Source organism: Panicum virgatum, chromosome 3N (genome assembly GCF_016808335.1).
Source record: "Panicum virgatum strain AP13 chromosome 3N, P.virgatum_v5, whole genome shotgun sequence".
Taxonomy (NCBI): domain Eukaryota; kingdom Viridiplantae; phylum Streptophyta; class Magnoliopsida; order Poales; family Poaceae; genus Panicum; species Panicum virgatum.
Genome location: NC_053147.1, coordinates 22,422,684 through 22,434,951, shown reverse-complemented (window position 1 = coordinate 22,434,951; position 12,268 = coordinate 22,422,684). Strand labels below are relative to the sequence as shown.

Sequence of the window (12,268 nt, the reverse complement as noted above, 5' to 3'; positions counted from 1 at the left end):
ATTAAAGATTTCTCTGGATGAACGGCTCTCAATTTTTTTAACCACCGTAAAATTTCTGCTGACATACATGTGTACCTAGTAGTATCCAATTATAGGGGAAATGACACATCATGCTCAGTTATTCCTCCACTATGGAAAAATATAATGTTGACGGAGAAATTATGAAAAATGTTTAGGTTCAATAATATACTAAATTACTAATATAGCACAACGTCCAGCAGTAACAAAAATATACATGGCCCATGTAGACATATATCCTTGTAACTTAGACGCGGTGCAAATTTCCTCAACGACAACATCAGCGAGGCGAGGATTAATATTTTAAAACGCGTACGTGTTACAACGTCTTAAAAATTGACCTGCTGCTGGTTAAATGTAGTAGCTCGGCAAGCAATAATTCATACGCGTAGGTGTCTTCCGATCCATCGACGGCTTAATTGTTCTCTTTAGCGACTCATATGCTCGATGATGGTTGCTCGAAAAAATAATATGCTCGATGATGTCTCGTGAACATGACCTGAATATATCAAACGTTCCCATCTACAGTTGCAACTTAAACACGCAAAATACTTGAATTATTGGTTCTCCGAAATTAAATCGAATATATATATATATTGGTTCTCTGCAAAATATCCAATAGGGGTGTCAATTATTAACCCTTAGGTGCACTTCCAACCCTTTTTAGTTTAAAATTTTGTACTACTTTAAAATCAGATCTCATTTTAAAGAAATAGTACAAAATTTTGAACTAAAGAGTGTTGAAGGTGCATCTAAGAGTCACCAATTTACACCTCTAATATCCAACAACGACACAGCAACTGAACTGAAGATAATGTAGTATGTTGTAATTCGTTGTCATGTAAAGTTTTTTTTCCTTTCGTAATTATAGGATGTGGTTTATCTATCCTACTTGTGCTGAGGCCACAGTGGTACTAGAAACCAACGTTGTATCACCTTAATTAATTGTCTGGTATCAGAAGGTTTCATTCACTCTGTTCGCTTAGTAGTGGCTGGTGGCTGGCGCTGATTTGTTATGAGAGAACTGTAGCATTACTGTAGTAATTTAATGTCTAATCACGTCCTAATTAGGCTCATTAGATTCAGCTCGCGATTTACAATCCATTTGTGTAATGCGATTCATTTTTCGACTATATTTAGTACACCATACAATTAATTTACAAAAATTTTACATTTTACGTTTATGGATCTAAATAAAGCCTTACTTTACCACGTCTTCTCCTATATAAGCTCACCCGCGGGAGGAGTCGTGAAGGGAACACACAAGAACTTTCTTTGCTAGGTAGAGACTAGAGAGGGAGATAGGCTAGGAGACGGCGCTGCCTCTCGCGCATGGCGGCCATGGAGTACACGAACAGTTTCTTGCCTCTGGCGCCGCTGCTGGCAGGGTGGTGCGCCCTGGCGGCCGCGGCCGCGGCGCTGCTCCTCGCCGCCGCCATTTCCGCGTGGCTGCAGCGGCCGCGCCGCGTCGCGGAGGCCTTCCGCCGGCAGGGCATCGACGGCCCGCCGCCGTCGTCGTTCCTGTCGGGGAACCTCTCGGAGATGCAGGCGAGGGCGGCCGCCGCGGCGGTGGCGGAGGCGCCGGCGGCCGGCGGCCGGGACTTCGAGAAGGAAGGCTTCGACGATTACTGCAAGAGGATCTTCCCCTACTTCGAGAAGTGGAGGAAAGCATACGGTACGTCTCCCCGTTAAATCTCCCGCGCCTTATTAACTTGTTAATGTTCATGTTTATTTGTGCTTTAATACTCGCTGTTAGTGATTTATGCTCTTTAGCCCTCAGATTACCATCCCTGTTGTTGCTCTCATGCAAAATACTAGAATCTTGTGGCCACCTTCGTTTTTGTTTTTGTGAGAATGAGTTGTCAATAACAGCAAACGCAGCATGGCTACTACTTCCAAAAGGAACTAGCTAGGGTCTTGCCCGTTTGGTAAAAATTATGTACTGGTAGTAGGTTTTGACAAGAAATTAAGTACGTTGTCAATCGAACACGTAAAACAGAAATGACAACTTTAGCCCCTCTGCTCTCTTATTTCAAAAAAAAAAAATCTGCTCTCTTTCATAGTTTCATGTCGATTTTATATGAGGGCCATGGATCCATGGAAGTTGCACTGCACTAGCCTATTCCCCAAGCAAGTTGACTAGCCACTAGTTGTTGTTTAAAAGATACTGCAAGTACCAAAAATGTTGCAAAGTCACTGCTTAAAGAAAACAAGTGGGCGAAAATAACACCATTTCCTTACCAAGATGGGGTTTGAGTTGCCAATGAAGTCAACATCAGAAAGCAAGCAAGCTGATCAAGAAATAAAAAAATAGATAGATAACAGATATGCAAGATAGAAACTGGGCATGGTCAACTACCAGCCTGTAGTCTAGTAGTTACAAGAGTCTCGGTAACATCTCAGGTTCTTGATTCGACTCCTCGTGTGAGCGAATATTGAGATTTAACGACGTTATATTTTCAGTGATGGGTAACCTTCTCGTTGCCAGCGAGGTGCTTGTGATGATCTCATCAATCTTAAAAATGCTCATAAGAGTCATAGGGGGTGAGTGTGCATGAATTGCGAGTGTCTTGGCAAAATTAGTGGCCGGCGGGTGTCCAGCCAGGTTACTGGACCACCAAGTCTAATTTGAACAAATAAATAAACAAAAAAAAATAAAATTAATCCAGGTCTGACTAGTAAGCAATTGCAGACAACACACAACCGCCTAGCTAGCTGGCTACCCAGCTTATAGGCAAAGGTAGCTGCGGATAAATAAGAGGAGCGGGGTGGCCATGTGGTCAAACTGTCCTGGGCATGCACTCGGCCGACCTGTGCATATGCATGCACGTATTAATTGCCGTGGGGTGAGTGAATTGGCATGCCTCGCTTCCCCGGGACCGTCCGGATTGACCTATGGGGCTGCGCATGCAGCTTGATGATGTGCGCATGGCTACCTAGCATGGACTCGCTGGTCCATTGTTAATGGGCTAGCTCACCTCAGCTGCTCTGCTGGTTAGATCCTGTGCATGCACAAAGCAATTTAATTATTGGGAGCGGGAAGAATTGCTTTTTTGATTTATTTGGGGGGTCCAGCAGTGTCATGCATGCTGTCAAATTAAAAGATATGAAAAATGCTAAATCCATTTCTCCACATTCTTCTTCTTCTTTTTTCAAGATAAAGGAAGTATATATTTCACCCCTTCATGTTAAGAAATGCTACATATAAATATAGCAGCACCTCTCCTGTAAGCTATACTATTATTATTTATCAGCCTAAACATGCACTACTAGTAAAGTGTATTTTTAAGACAACAAAATTAGAAAAATATACTTTGATGAGGCCGGCCGACGCCGACCCCAACAGCTAGCCGCACCTTGCATGCATCTCAGCTGGCAAGGCACTGACTGTGTCAAAGGCTGTACTGATTGGGTAACCGCAGCAGCAGAAGCAAGAATCATCTGGCCTAGTTGTAGTAGTATTATAGTCGGGTATTAATCAGGTAAGGCTTTCCGTAAACGGGCATCATGCATGTTGCCATTAGCTGTCCAAGCGCACCCGTCAGGGCAAGGACTCGTCGTCGATCCTGCCTGACGTCTCGCCCATGCTTATCCACTGCGGCCTGCCAAATAGAGATGCAGCCCTGCCGTATCCGGAGCCGCTTTCCCTCAGCTAGATAGAAACGTACGCGATGCGGCCAAGTGCTATCTGAATCTCAACTGACCAAACCAAACCGATGTGTGTGTGAACGTGTATGAACACCGTACCATACGGCAACCGCACCTGTCTGTATATATACCTGACACTACATGCATATGATGTAATTATATATATGTACCACGCACCATATATATATATATACATATAAATATATGGATAATATATATAGGGTAGGATTCGTCCATTTTCGGTGCATGTTACTCGAAGAAGAGAAATGGAATAGGTACTACTACTCAGCTGCCTGATGTGTAGCAGTTCATTATATATTGACAGTTTCCCAGGGTTCAAACTAGAATAGCATGTGAGTTGGCAATTAGGTGCATGCATGCATATATGATAGGTAGTAGCTGACTTGTGGCGACGAAGATAATAACAAGGCCCCTCCAGTATATAATTCAACCTAAAATAGTTATGGAGCGTGAATATATATATATATATATATATATATATATATATATATATATATAATCTTTTATTGTCAAAGACGCTTGCAAACTATAATAGTAGAGCACTATTGCCCCGCCCCCGGTTGTTAGCGCGCAAGAAATGCATATGATATTTCTTCTTCATGCTAAGTTTTATTATTCGAATGCGTCTTTGATGTTTTTATTTATTTATACATAGCACATAGGCGTGTATCTGAAGACTTGCTTACATATCCTACAATCATGCATGGTGCTAGCTTGCTATCTAGGACTCCTGATTTCTTCCTCAGGCCCAATTTATTATGGAAGATTAACGTTATTCCCCATCATAGCACGATCGATGTGGACTAGAAGCATTGACTTTATGATGTGGCGTGTCGCGTGTAGGATGTGACATAATTGTATTTTTTTTGCCCGATTTAATTGAAAAAATAATTATACGTCCTTGTTGCGGTACGTCACAAATAAGTGATGTTCCGGGTTGTCTAAAGTTGACCAAATTTTTTTAAAAAATAATCTGTTTTTTCATGTGTTGTGTGGGTATCTGAAAACGACATGAGTATACCTAATACCTACATTGTCGAAGACTAGTTTCGTAATGATATAGTTTTGCTACGTGTTACAGCCATATTAACAAAAAATAATGGTCAAGGTGTTTCATTTTAGAGGCCACATAGATGCATGCTTCAAGCGTCACCTTTTGTCAATGGAGGTAGTACTGTTTGTTTAGCTTAAGCGCTTCTCCCCGATTCCAAGTAACGGCATGTTGACCAACATGACATACACAGTACTTGTAGCGGCTAGCGGGTAGATAAACTATCCTTGAAGTCAGTCTTAAAACTAACAAACCGCCACGAAACGGATCATCAGACACAGGACCCGCCTTCTTCATTCCCCATATTCCTTCTTTCTCAAGACACCAAATAAAGAATCTAACTTGATTAATAACATCGACGCCCTCAATCACCCAATTGACTTGTACGACTACTAGCTACTACTATATGATCTCCAAGGCTTCAAACAATTCAACCACTAAACCAGTAGCTAGCTAGAGGTACATACCCCTCCTACCGGCCCGGCCCCAGTCCATATGGAGGGGATCAGCTCCCAGTACACGCGTGCTGATGCTGTGCCGCCCCCAACAGTGCCTTATCAGCCCTAGCTCTAGGGCAGGGATCGTAGCTAGCAGGACGTCCTAGCACAGCCGCAGACGAGAGGATCATGCTCATGCTGCCATGCATGCATGCACACAGTGGCCGCAGCTAGCGCTGACAGTGCAGTGCTTGCATGCACACACACTGTGACACTGTGTGGTGCTGCACCAACCACGCAGCGATCGTGGCTGCGTGGACTCCACATCGACCTGATGCCTGCGTCGTGGCTACCCTGAAGCCTACTAGCAGCTACGAGCTAGTAGTAGGTTCATGTCCGCCGTCGCAGCGATCTGTGTGTGTATCATGGAGATCTCTCGATCACTGCCTCCATTTTTTTTTTGCCATCATCATCTGACTAGCTTCACGCACCTTTCCTTTCCTTTCCTTTGCGCAATAGGCTGAACATGCGGCTGCCTAGCCGGCCAGGGCGTGCTGCGCGAGCCTGTCCGCACCCCACGGCGATGTCTCGCCATTCGGACGGTCGTCACACGTAGAGAGACAGTGCCGTGGTAGCTAGCTGACGACGAAATCGTGTGTATTTTCTGTCTATCTTTTCTGTAGGAAACCGGCCGGGTTCTATCTGTACAAGAGTACAAGCTGCCGGTTGGTAGCTCGCATCGAGGTAGCGCACCAGCATCATCATCGTGGAGTGAATCGCGGCGGTATGGTGGACGCTGACCAGCCAGCCAGCAGCAGTAGGAGTAGTGCGGTAGTGTCTAGCTTGCATGCCGCCGACAGGCAACCGCCTGCCTTGACACGCCGCCGGTCCAGGCCAAGGAGGGAGTCCCTTTCGCGTGTGCTGGGATGCACGCGTGCATACCTCGGGAACGAAGAAGTTGAAGGCCACACCGTAGCGTAGCGCGCGGCCGGATCGGATCGGACCAGGTGCGGCGAGCGAACGGCCGGTCGGCGTACGACGACGTCGACGTGACGCGTCGCCGGCGGCCGGGCGTCCCTACTTTTGGATCGGCGGCGTGAGTAGTAGTGGCCTGATCCGATCCGCTAGCTAGCTTAAGCTGCCGCTGCCCGCTGGTCCATCCATGCCACGGCGATACTTCTCCGCCAAGCAAGGCAACGACCTTCTAGCTAGCTCGTGCACGTGCACGTACACGCGCTAGCTGCTGATGCGCGCGCACGAACGACCGTGACCACACGACAGGGCCAGCTAACGGCCGGCACCGGCACCGGCGCATGGGTGGTGGTGGGCTAGTGGCGCGCGTAGGAGTAGTACACACGACGTGAGCGTTGCTTACGATCTGTGACACGTACTACGGCGCATGTCGGCGACAAAAGCGAGGCTTCGTTCGCCACTTCGCCGCCTCAGATCTCGCGACCGAGGCGGGTCGGCGGGCCGGCGCGCCATCATCCATGTGAGAAGCTAGCAACAGGCGGCGAGGAGACGATCGCGGGGCACCATGGCCGCCGGCCGCGAGCTAGGTCGCTGTCATGGCACGACGTTGGTTGCGTCGTCGCCACCAAGATCCGGCCGGGCCACGAGAACGAATCCCGGTCAAATTTCAGGGGCGTTCACTGCTCACTGCCACTGGTCGGTCAAAGATTCAGCCGGTCAGGGATCTCCGTCCTCGGAGGGGGTGCGCGTGGGAGGATCTTGTTGCCGCGATACCAAGGAACACTGGAGCAGTCATGGCCCGGCGTAGGGCAGTCGCGCGCCCGGGTCCACACTGGGGAGAGTGACAGCGTGTAGTGTAGCTTTGACCGAGTTTTGTAAAGGCCGGTCAACCGGGCGCTCAGGATCCTGGAGATTACTGCTGCTGCGTTGCGGTTGCGGGGCACGCATTGGCGTGCGTGCATAGCATGTGCGCGCAGTAGATTTTTTTTTTTTTGAGCAAAATGTGCGCGCAGGACAACGTCTGAAGCGAATGACCATTTGGCCTTGTCTCGGCCCACGTCCTCCTAAACGGCAAAGTCTCAGGCCGAAAACGGGCCGAAAAATCCAGCAAAGCAAGCCCAAACCAGACGGCGCTTGGTCTTGGTCTTGGGAGCCCGAGAGCATTATGCATTCCCACCTTTTTTTTTTTTAGGGTCCGGACTGACTGAACCAGTGAACCCCGCGCGCGTTGTCTCTCTCGGTGTGCGCAGGCGAGACGTACCTGTACTGGCTGCGGCGGCGGCCGGCGCTGTACGTGTCGGACCCGGAGCTGATCCGCGAGATCGGCCGCTGCGTGTCGCTGGACATGGGCAAGCCCACCTACCTGCAGAAGGGCCAGGAGCCCCTCTTCGGCCGCGGCGTCCTCAAGGCCAACGGCGCCGAGTGGCACCGCCAGCGCCGGGTCATCGCCCCCGAGTTCTACATGGCCAAGGTCAAGGTAAAATCAACTCGCTGCTGCTCCTCCACTACACGTGTGTGCTTCATCCGTTGGTGCGCGCGCGCGCGCAGGGCATGGTGGAGCTGATGGTGGACGCGGCGCAGCCGCTGCTGCGGTCGTGGGAGGCCAAGGCCGCCGCCGCGCAGGCCGGCGTCGCGGAGGTCGACGTCGACGACGACATCCGGAGCTTCTCCTTCGACGTCATCTCCAGGGCCTGCTTCGGCGGGGACTACTCCCGGGGGCGGGAGATCTTCCGCCGCCTCCGGGCGCTGTCGGGCCTCATGTCCGAGACCAGCGTCATCTTCACCATCCCCTCGCTCCGCCACCTGCCCACGGAGAAGAACCGGAGGATCTGGAGGCTCACGCACGAGATCCGGTCCCTCATCCTCCAGCTCGCCAGCGAGCGCCGCCGGGCGGGGGCGGCCCCGGCGCCCGACTTCCTGGGCTCCATCATCGACAGCAGCCGGGGCCAGCCGTGCGCCGACGACTTCGTGGTGGACAACTGCAAGAACATCTACTTCGCGGGGCACGAGACGAGCGCGGTCACCGCGACGTGGTGCCTCATGCTCCTCGCCGCGCACCCGGAGTGGCAGGACCGCGCGCGCGCCGAGGTGCTCGAGGCCTGCGGCGCCGGCGCCCCGAACTTCGACGCCATCGCCGGGATGCGGACGCTGCACGCGGTGGTGCTGGAGACGCTGCGCCTGTTCCCGCCGTCCTCGTTCGTGGTGCGGGAGGCGTTCCGCGACATGCAGCTGGGCAGGCTGCGCGCCCCCAGGGGCACCTACCTCTTCGTGCCCGTCTCCACCATGCACCACGACGCGTCCCTCTGGGGCCCCGCCGCGCGCCGCTTCGACCCCGGCCGGTTCCGCGACGGCGTGGCGGCGGCGTGCAAGCACCCGCAGGCGTTCATGCCGTTCGGGCTCGGCGCGCGCACCTGCCTCGGCCAGAACCTCGCGCTCGTCGAGGTCAAGGCGCTCGTGGCGCTCGTCCTCGCGCGCTTCGCGGTTGCCCTGTCGCCGGACTACAGGCACGCCCCAGCGTTCCGGTTCATCATCGAGCCGGAGTTCGGGCTGCGCCTCCTCGTCCGCCGCCTCGCTCACGACGACGGCCGCCACTGATGAAATGATGATGCGCGCAGGTGCTTGGAGTTGCGTTGTGTAAAGGCGTACACTAGCTGACACGTGAAAAAGAGGACAAGGATTTACCACGACACGGATGAACACACGAGCAATAACTGGATTGTATGTACATGAAGTATATGCAGTAGTAATATACTGAAGAACTCGTCTGATTTATTTTCAGTGTACATATCTTCTTGTTTCAGCTGCTCAATTGGGATCGATACTGTTTTGAACCACAGAAAATTCAGGAATGAACAGTGTGAGGGACCTGGATTGACGGCCAGTTCACTGTCAGATAGCGAGATCCCCGGATCCTCGTTGAGTCACTGCATGACTGAACTCCCGCTCTAATATCATGAGGAAACCAGAACAAAAAGACAAGGTGAAAAGTTTCAGAGATCACATCAGGGAAAGGGACGGTTTCTTGAAGGTGTTCTCTCCCTTGACACATGAGCAGCTGAGCATCACGGTGGCGCGAACATTGTGCCCCTTGAATTCTTGCTCTTATGCTATAGGCGTTTGGTTGAGTGATCGAACGAACGACAAGGACGCCGGTGACCGGTGTCCTCTGGTTTCTACCCTGCAGCACTAATAAAACCCCGCTGGTTGCTTGGTAGAAATCACGAAAGCGGAGCAGAGATTGCGACGAAAGCGGAGCAGAGATTGCGTTCCGGACTGCAGAGATTTGCAGTTCCACTACAGTGCAGGCATGCAACAAGTTTATACATACACAGCCTTGTAGAACTGCAAATTATACGTTCAGAGCGTAGTAACTCTGCAATGCAGGAGTGCAACAAATTCATACATACACAGCCCAAAGTGCTACTTATTTGTCACAGAAAATTCACAAAAAAAAAGCTGTGTTGTTTCATAAGAACTTAAGGAGTACTAGTTCAATTCAAATTGAATCCGGGAAATCTCCTGTACTCTAGAAAAGGGCGTTCTCTTGTAGCTTTGGTAGCTTCGTTGAGTGTACTAGTAAGCTGCAACAGAAATACATGTTCTTGTTAAACTGTCCCCTGTGGCCAGTGAGCCAGTCTCCTGTTTCTGCCTTGATTGGTTCGAAATGTTGAGAGGAGCAGGTGGTTTTTAGTGTCCAGTGTCTGCCATACATAAGCAAGAACACGCTTCTGTGAGGCGCCAGAGTTCAGCAACGCCGGGGCACACAAGCAAAGCCGGCCAACCATGTCCGAGTCCGGCGGCATGCCGCCCCAGCGCCACATCGAGCACCACGGCCCCCAGAAATTCCGCCGCCGCCGCGTCGTCCTCTACCTCGCCTTCGCCGCCCTCGCCCTGCTCCTCGTCGCCGCGGCGGCCGCCATCGCCCTGCTCGCCGTCCTCCGCCCGCGGGACCCCGTCACGGAGCTCCTCTCGGTCACCGTCACGGGCGCCCTCCCGCGCGTCGTCCCGCTCCCCACCGTCTCCGTGCAGCTCAACCTCACGTTCCTCCTCGTGGTCCGCGTGCGGAACCCGAACCCGGCCGCGTTCCGCCACGGCCCCGCCGCCACGTCGCTCTACTACCGCGGCGCGGCCGTGGGCTACGGCGAGGTCCCGGCCGGGACCGTGCCGAGCCGGGGCGGGGCCACCGTGCGGATGAACATGACGGTGCAGGCGGACCGGGTCGTGGCGGCCGCCGGGATCGGGGGCCTCGTCGCGGACGTGGTGGCCGGCGAGATGGAGTTCGAGGCGAGGACCGAGGTGCCGGGCACGGTCACGCTCCTCGGGATCGTGAAGCGCGGCGTCGAGGCCAGGTCGGTGTGCCGCGTCGTCATCGGCGTCGCCGACGTCAGCGTTCGGCGTCAGGAGTGCCACAACGAGGCCAGGCTGTAAGAAGTCGTTGATCTCGACGATCGTGCCTGTGGTATGGTGTGCACGTACCGTATGTGGGTAATCTTGTACATATCTACATACACATGTTTTGTGGGATTATGGGGAGAATTATCGGTTGCATCTTGTATGCCTGTATCAGTGTTCCTGTGGCCATTGGCCATGCACAAGCTGTTTTTTTACTAACAGTCTATGTAATGCTAGAGTTATATTACGTTAAATATTTGTTTGCATATGTATCGAGATGCGTGTTTCATATCACGGGGCTATACATACATGATAGTATGATACTTTTGCAAAAAAAAAAAGTGTGTGTGTGTTGGGGGTGGGAGGCATATTTCTACATAAAATTTCTACTGGTTTTTTTGGTCGTAAGAGCAAGTTTAATAATAAAGCCAAATCCTTAGCTATAAAACAAGCTATGCCACCATTATAATAGTTAAGCCATACAATAACAACAGTTTGCGGGTCTCCTCCACTCGTACTTTTTTCACTAAACATCTTCTATTTACCACTCTCCTACTGCCAGCTGTCCTAATCTGAACCTATAAGGCCTCCTCGGCTCCTCCAAGGGGGCCGCTAGTGGGCGCGCATTCGTTGCTACTGTTAACGATGAATGCGCGTCAGAGGATTCAAGTGGTGCACATGCACAGCTAATAGCTAGCAGCGAATATTGATATCTTTCCACGCATATCCCTCACTATCACCCACCGTTTCTCCTCTCCGGTGTCTACCTTCTGTTGTATTTTATTTACTACGCATGTTGCACATCTTTATTGTGTTTTCCCTTTCCCTTTCGGGACAGTGGGTACGAGGGAGATGAAACGGGTGGGGGAAATGTTTTACATACATATGAATGTCGAAGCATATGTTATTCTTGTATAATTGTAAGTACTAAATCAAATAACAAAAACATTATGTCTTACGTTGTAATCTCTTTCCATACAAATGGCACTAACAAAAAATCAATAGTTTAGAAAAGCATTGGTCAAATAAAAAAATTCTTGTTATAAATTTTGGAAGATGCAGTAACGGATACCACATAGACACATATAAATATACACCTCCGTACAAAAGCAAGACTAATGGAGATAAATCAAAAGCAAAAAGTCCACAACTACACCTGCAAAAAATATTATGACACCAAATAAGTACTTGAAAACAATAGAATTTCAAGTCTTTTGAAAAAAAAATAGACTTAGAATTTAAATTTCTTAATTGTATATCCAAAACTTCAAACATCTCTCGCAGGACGCAGGCTCAAAACAAGTGGCTGGGTTGGAGCAGCCAGCCAAGCAGCTCCACCCAGACCTAAATTGGCTTCTCCCACCAGCCGAACAGGGCAAGATATCTTTTAAGTTACATATCTTAGCCTTTTACAGCTGAAAAATAAAGGAGTTTCAAAATTATGTATTCAAAACATTATAGTATCTAGCTATCAGTTCACATACTAAAAATTTTTTGTACTAGGAATTGAAAACTTTTGTATCTAGGATTATAAAACTTTCATATTATAATATTAAATACTTTACACATATCAAAACCCTAGCTATCTGAAATTTAAAAAGAAACTTTCAAATCGTATATTTAGAACTTTGTAGTGGGTGTATGGAACTTTAAACCTTTGTGTTTCCAAACTTCGCACACCAAATTTGGGAACTTTCTACTAGCATGTGCACATTATAAACTTTGTACT

At 49.9% G+C, this 12,268-nt stretch overlaps 2 protein-coding genes across 2 annotated transcripts; both read left to right on the top strand.

Moving 5' to 3' along the window:
• The first annotated feature begins 1,291 nt into the window (after positions 1 to 1,291).
• LOC120665127 (cytochrome P450 714D1-like) lies at positions 1,292 to 8,956 on the top strand. Its single transcript, XM_039944576.1, has 3 exons — positions 1,292 to 1,693; positions 7,398 to 7,624; positions 7,696 to 8,956. Exons 1-3 carry the CDS (start codon positions 1,351 to 1,353, stop codon positions 8,740 to 8,742), a joined length of 1,617 nt encoding a protein of 538 aa, XP_039800510.1. The 5' UTR covers positions 1,292 to 1,350; the 3' UTR covers positions 8,743 to 8,956.
• An 845-nt stretch (positions 8,957 to 9,801) lies between these two features.
• Positions 9,802 to 10,706, top strand: LOC120667430. Its single transcript, XM_039947505.1, has one exon. The coding sequence runs from the start codon at positions 9,931 to 9,933 to the stop codon at positions 10,573 to 10,575; it is 645 nt and encodes a 214-aa protein (XP_039803439.1). The 5' UTR covers positions 9,802 to 9,930; the 3' UTR covers positions 10,576 to 10,706.
• The last annotated feature ends 1,562 nt before the right edge of the window (positions 10,707 to 12,268 follow it).

Bases quoted from the DNA above. Each gene is read 5' to 3' on its own strand.
- LOC120665127 (XM_039944576.1), top strand. From the start codon at position 1,351: ATGGCGGCCATGGAGTACACGAACAGTTTCTTGCCTCTGGCGCCGCTG. The intron at 1,694-7,397 runs GTACGTCTCCCC...CGGTGTGCGCAG, and splicing joins GAAGTGGAGGAAAGCATACG to GCGAGACGTACCTGTACTGG. The intron at 7,625-7,695 runs GTAAAATCAACT...GCGCGCGCGCAG, and splicing joins TCTACATGGCCAAGGTCAAG to GGCATGGTGGAGCTGATGGT.
- LOC120667430 (XM_039947505.1), top strand. From the start codon at position 9,931: ATGTCCGAGTCCGGCGGCATGCCGCCCCAGCGCCACATCGAGCACCAC.